Source organism: Heterodontus francisci, chromosome 19 (assembly GCF_036365525.1).
Source record: "Heterodontus francisci isolate sHetFra1 chromosome 19, sHetFra1.hap1, whole genome shotgun sequence".
Lineage (NCBI taxonomy): Eukaryota > Metazoa > Chordata > Chondrichthyes > Heterodontiformes > Heterodontidae > Heterodontus > Heterodontus francisci.
The window spans coordinates 88,870,033-88,876,032 of NC_090389.1; the positions used below are offsets into that span (position 1 = coordinate 88,870,033).

The 6,000-nt window shown below is 43.4% G+C and overlaps 1 protein-coding gene across 4 annotated transcripts in view; it reads right to left on the bottom strand.

Moving 5' to 3' along the window:
- The window catches only part of LOC137380288 (sodium- and chloride-dependent taurine transporter-like), a 104,352-nt gene extending 98,704 nt beyond the window's left edge, over positions 1–5,648 (bottom strand). Inside the window, exons 1-3 of one of the 4 annotated variants that reach the window (XM_068052185.1) lie at positions 5,494–5,647; positions 4,845–4,912; positions 3,901–4,128 (exon numbers count right to left, since the gene is read on the bottom strand). In XM_068052185.1, the coding sequence (XP_067908286.1) occupies positions 3,901–4,126 (226 nt within the window). In that variant the 5' untranslated portion in view covers positions 4,127–4,128; positions 4,845–4,912; positions 5,494–5,647. Of the gene's footprint in view, positions 1–3,900; positions 4,129–4,844; positions 4,913–5,493 lie in introns of all 4 variants that reach the window. The other 3 variants (XM_068052186.1, XM_068052188.1, XM_068052187.1) reach the window with 3 other exon arrangements.
- Positions 5,649–6,000: the final 352 nt, after the last annotated feature.

Below are 6,000 nucleotides of genomic sequence, written 5' to 3' on the forward strand. Positions count from 1 at the left end.
TTTCTCCTCATCTCAATCCTGAAAGGTTTACCCCGTATCCTTAGACTATGACCCCTGGTTCTGGATTCCCCCACCATCGGGAACATCCTTCCTGCATTTACCCTGTCAAGTCCTGTTAGAATTTTATAGGTTTCTATGAGATCCCCCCTCACTCTTCTGAACTCCAGCGAATATAATCCTAACCGACTCAATCTCTCTTCATACGTCAGTCCCGCCATCCCAGGAATCAGTCTGGTAAACCTTCGCTGCACTCCCTCTATAGCAAGAACATCCTTCCTCAGATAAGGAGACCAACACTGCACACAATATTCCAGGTGTGGCCTCACCAAGACCCTGTATAATTGCGGCAAGACATCCCTGCTCCTGTACTCGAATCCTCTTGCTATGAAGGCCAACATACCATTTGCCCTTTTTACCGCCTGTTGCACCTGCATGCTTACCTTCAGCGACTGGTGCACAAGAACACCCAGGTCTCGCTGCATATTCCCCTCTCTCAGTTTATAGCCATTCAGATAATAATTTGCCTTCCTGTTTTTGCTACCAAAGTGGATAACCTCACATTTATCCACATTATACTGCATCTGCCATGCATTTGCCCACTCACTCAACTTGTCCAAATCACCCTGTATCCTCTCTGCATCCTCCTCACAACTCACCCTCCCACCCAGTTTTGTGTCATCTGCAAATTTGGAGATATTACATTTAGTTCCCTCATCTAAATCATTAATATATATTGTGAATAGCTGGGGTCCTAGCACCGATCCCTGTGGTACCCCACTAGTCACTGCCTGCCATTTCGAAAAGACCCATTTATCCCTACTCTTTGTTTCCTGGCCGCCACCAATTTTCTATCCATCGCAATACACTACCCCCAATCCCATGCGCTTTAATTTTACACACTAATCTCTTATGTAGGACTTTGTCGAAAGTCTACTGAAAGTCCAAATAAACCATATCCACTGGCTCCCCCTCATCAACTCTACTAGTTACATCCTCGAAGAATTGTAGTAGATTTGTCAAGCATGATTTTCGTAAATACATGTTTAGTTTAATAAATTTCAACTTTTCTTCTTTCAACCTAAAGAAACCTGTTTGCGCTGGTTTCCTTGCTTTATCATTGGAAAGCGGTGAACAGGGATTCACAAAGGGGGTGCTAAAAACGTGGTGTGTTTAAAATTAAACCCTGTTACGGTAAGACCAGGTGAAGGCTAAGAGGGAACCCTAGGCACCTTTCTCACCTGGTCATAACAACTGGCATCTGTGATGCTGGGGACCTCAGGAGGAGGCCGAGATGGATCATCCACTTGGCATCTTGTCTTTTGCACTCATTTGCTGGGCTACCCAATCATTGAGCATGGGGATATTTGCGGCGTCTACTCCTTCTGTTATTTGTTTAATTGTCCACCACCATTCACAACTGGATGTGGCAGGACTGCAGAGCTTAGATCTGAACCATTGGTTGTGTGATTGCTTAACCCTATCTAATGCATGCTGCTTCCTCTGTTAGGCAGGCAAGTAATCCTGTGTATCTCGTTCCCTTTTAATTTTTTTATCTTTTGATTTACAAATAATGAACTGCAGTACATCGACAATACATTGAAGTCCCCCACCTAGAGTTCATTCTGTGCCCTTGCTACCCTTAATGCCTCTTCCAAATGGTGTTGAACATGGAGGAGTACTGATTCATAAGCTGAGGGTGGGGGGAGGGGGATGCGGTAGGTGTTAATGAACAGGTTTTGTTGTCCATGTTTGAACTGATGCCATGAGACTTCATGGGCTCCAGAGTCAATATTGAAGACTCCCTGGGTCACTCCCTCCTGACTGTATACCACTGTGTTGCCACCTCTGGTGGGTCTATCTGTCCTGGCGATGGGACAGGTTTTACCCAGGGATGTGTTGTAGCTTCACTAGGTTGACACCTCATTTTGAGGTATGCCTGGGTGCTGATCCATTGCATGCCCTCCTGCACTCTTCATTGAACCAGGGTTGATCTCCCGGCTTGATGGTAATGGTAGAGTTGGGGATATGCCGGGCCATGAGGTTACAGATTATGGTTGAGTACAATTCTGCTGCTGCTGATGGCCCACAGCACCTCATGGATGCCCAGTTTTGAGCTGCCAGATCTGTTTGAAATCTACCCCATTTAGCACAGTGGTGGTGCCACACAACATGATGGAGGGTATCCTCAATGTGAAGATGGGACTTAGTCTCAACAAGGACTGTGCAGTGGTCATTCCTACCAATACTGTCATGGACAGATGCATCTGCGACAGGTACATTTGGTGAGGATGAGGTCAAGTAGATTCTTCCCTTGTGTTGGTTCCCTCACCCACTGCCACAGTGGTAACTGAGTGGTTTGCTAGGCCATTTAAGAGTAAACCACATTGCTGTGGATCTGGAGTCACATATAGGCCAGACCTGGTATGGAAGGCAGATTTCCTTCCCTAAAGGATATTAGTGAACCAGATGGGTTTTTACAAGAATCCAGTCGTTCATGATCATCATCACTGAGACTAGCTTTTTATACCAGATTTATTTAATGAACTGAATTTAAATTCTCGAGCTCTGGTGGTGGGATTTGAACTCATGTCTCCAGATTACCAGTCCAATAACATGGCTACTACGTTACTGTAACAAAGTATTCTAAAATTATGAAAGGGTTTGATAGGGTGGATGTGGAGAAGCTGTTCCACTTGTGGGCGGGTCCAGAACAAAGAAACGGGAATATAAGATAATTACTAACAAATTAAATAAAGAATTTAGGAGGAATTTCGTTACACAGTGAAAGGTGGGAATGTGGAATTCACAGCTACATGGATATGATCGAAGCACTGATGTATTTGTGTATCGATGCATATGTCAGGGAGAAGGTAACAGAAGAATATATGGGGGCAGAACTGTCAAGAGTTAATTAGAGAGGGAGGAGGTTCACGTGGAGTGTAAATGCTGGCAGAGATCAGTTGGGCCAAAAGGCCTGTTTCTGTGTCATTCGATATCATTTCAGCCTTCACCAAACCTTGCTCTTCATCCTTGTGACTTCTGTTCCCAATACCATCACTTCTGGCGTGTAAAATGATCTTCAAAGTAAAGGGGTCTGCTTCTCATTGGAGTAAAGCTAGTTTGACAAACCTTATTTCTTTATTTCTTTATGAATGCACATCGAGATAACTTATGTGATAACATCCCTGCCTTTGTAGATCACTGTTGTCCAATAGCAACCGCTGGCTAGCCACAGGTGAGGCTGGGGGGTGGGGGGGGGGGGGTGGGGGAGGACAACATCATTTTAATCTCTTGCACTAGTTTTAGTAGAAAATGATTTGCATGTAATACAGGGAAACATAAGAGTCATTACGGCACAGAATGTGACCATTCAGCCCATTGTGTCCATGCCATCTGGATATTTACTCAATAAATATCTCCCATCTTTCAGTGATTGAGGGAGTAAAACAGCCACAACAATCAAAACACACTCACACTACTGCTCGTCCCACCATTTTACCGCATAGAAAGGTTAGATATAACATGGTGCAGGAATATTGAGATAACATGACCAAGGGCAATGCCTTATCACCAATTCTTTTATTTACTGGTCAGACCCGCAACTCAGCACATCTGGATTTCCAATTAACCACATGTGATTGGCCTATTAAACAACACCCAGTGCAGGCAGCCTCATCTGAAACAAGTTCAAAAACTGTTCCCTGAATAAATTATAAGACACCGTTGTACCAGGAAAATATCAGGAGGTGTTTCTGCCTATTACGTTCAGGTGATATGACTAGAACACCAAAGAAATGACATAATATTGAGCAAACCCTTCCCTCCCCAGAAGGAAAAAGTATGAAATAAAAGCTCTCCCCTTGCATTGGGGCTCTTTGCCTTTTGAAGGAAAGTTCTTACCTCCACCATTCTTGTAGCAGAGATAAGGGAATCTCCAAATGTTACCCAGTCCGATGAAACCCCCAGCGACAGATAGGATGAAGTCGAGCTTGTTGGCCCATTTCTCACGTTGTACCTTGCCATCTGCTTCGTCCTCGGGTCGGGTACCTGGACTCTTTCCGGGAGAGGGTTTGAGGGTGTCTTTGTGAAAATCTTTTAAGGAATGCATCTTTTCACCCCGGGCCATTCCTGATCTCACACACACACACACACACACATACAAGAGGGGAAGAAAGACAGAGGGTTTAATCAGCATTGTTGGCTTGAAAATGCAAGGAGTGCAAGTCACAAATCTGTATATAATCTGACTCAACTAGCCTTGTAAATTGCTGATCCGCCTAAAATATTCAAATGGAGATCAATCTGTGCTATTTTATTAATTGGAGTCTCACCCACCCACCCAAACCCCCATCCAGCCCCTGTCCAAAAGCCATCTCTTAAAACTTCACCCAATCTCCATTTTGTCTTTTTTTAAAAGAAATAATCTCTCCTTCATTTTATACGAACGTGGTCCCTCTCCCGGTGGCTAAATCCTAATCTCTTCCCTTAAATCCCTTATCAGGCGTGCAGTTTTATTGTTAAGAAGAGGAAAATGTGCTTTTTAATCTCGTTTTAAGCTAAGAACCTGGCCCCATTTCCGCTAGGTGCATCTAAGCCTTCTTCACAATGCATTTCAGTCAGTGGTGCCCCCCCCCCCTTCCCTCAGTCACACATGTTCCTGCTAAAACCTTCCAGTTCCCTCCATATCTCCTTCACCCCAATGCGATCTTTTGTTTTAAAAGAAATCGCTTATCTATGTTTCTCTGAAGAGTAAATTTTTGATTAAAAGCGTTAATATCTGTTTCTTTGTCTTGTGTTTTTACAAATAATGAAAGGCAGTAATTCGCTACATCGACAATACATACAACAAAAGCAGTACTGTACTCCGGGGAATAACGCCCTTACTCTCCGTCCAGTACACTTGTCCAGCCTTCTGTTTGAGAGAATAAAAAAAAACCAGAAAACAACAAAAAAACGAGAGAGAGAGAAAATACAACAGCGGGAAAGGAATCCAGCACAATTCGCAAAATAACACGGAAAATACATCAGTTTGTTTTCTTTTTAAAAAATACATTCCATCTAAATGCCCCTCGAATTATATTTTTAAAAAAACAGGGAAATGTTCCGATCAGATCATTGAACAGTTAAAAAGATCGCTAGGTATATTAAACCATTTCTTTTTTTAATGATTTGGTTTGTGATTTCCAAAGGTTTTCTTTGTTTCCACGACTCGGAAATTAACAAAAGGTTCGCCAGGTTAATTACAGCAGCTTCGAATTAATTCTCTACGATATTAATATCATATATCATTTGTCTAAATGCTGAGTTCCCTGCGTGATGTTGGGTTTAAAAAGCAATTTGCCTTGGGTAATAATCTCCAACACTCACACAAACCCCCAGGAATCAATTTTATACATTGCAGTTCACACAATTAAAATTCATTATTATCTAAATGTTTAACAGCGAGAATCTATCTTTCGCTCAAAAAAATGTCCCTGAATTGTTCTTGATTACCTGTGTCTGGGATCCCAGAAGCTGGAGGATCCCTGAGCTGCCCACAGATCTCTCGCTTACTTTACTGCCAACTGGATCCGTGACTGGAGATGGAGTCAATTTCATTTATATGGCCCTGTTCTTACCCGGCCCTCCTCACTGGCTTTAGCACTAACCTCATGCATGAGTGGAAAAACCCAGAGCAGAGCTGCCTCTCTGCGTCAGGACGTAAAATTGGCACGCTGCAGAGAAAGAGAGAGAGAAAGAGTGAAAGCAACCTTGGTAATTAGACAGAAGGGGGAGACTAGTAGTCCTGCTATGCACAGACACACATCTTCAGACACTCACACACACACACACACACAACACAACAGCCATCAAAGCCAATTGCATCTTACTCGCAGAATCCGACACACCTTCCCCGACCAGCACCCCGCTGCAGCTCAACCCAACCCTCCCTGCCCCTTCAACAAACCCCAAGATGTGCACTTTGCATTTAGGTAGCATGCATTCACATCAACTGTTTTC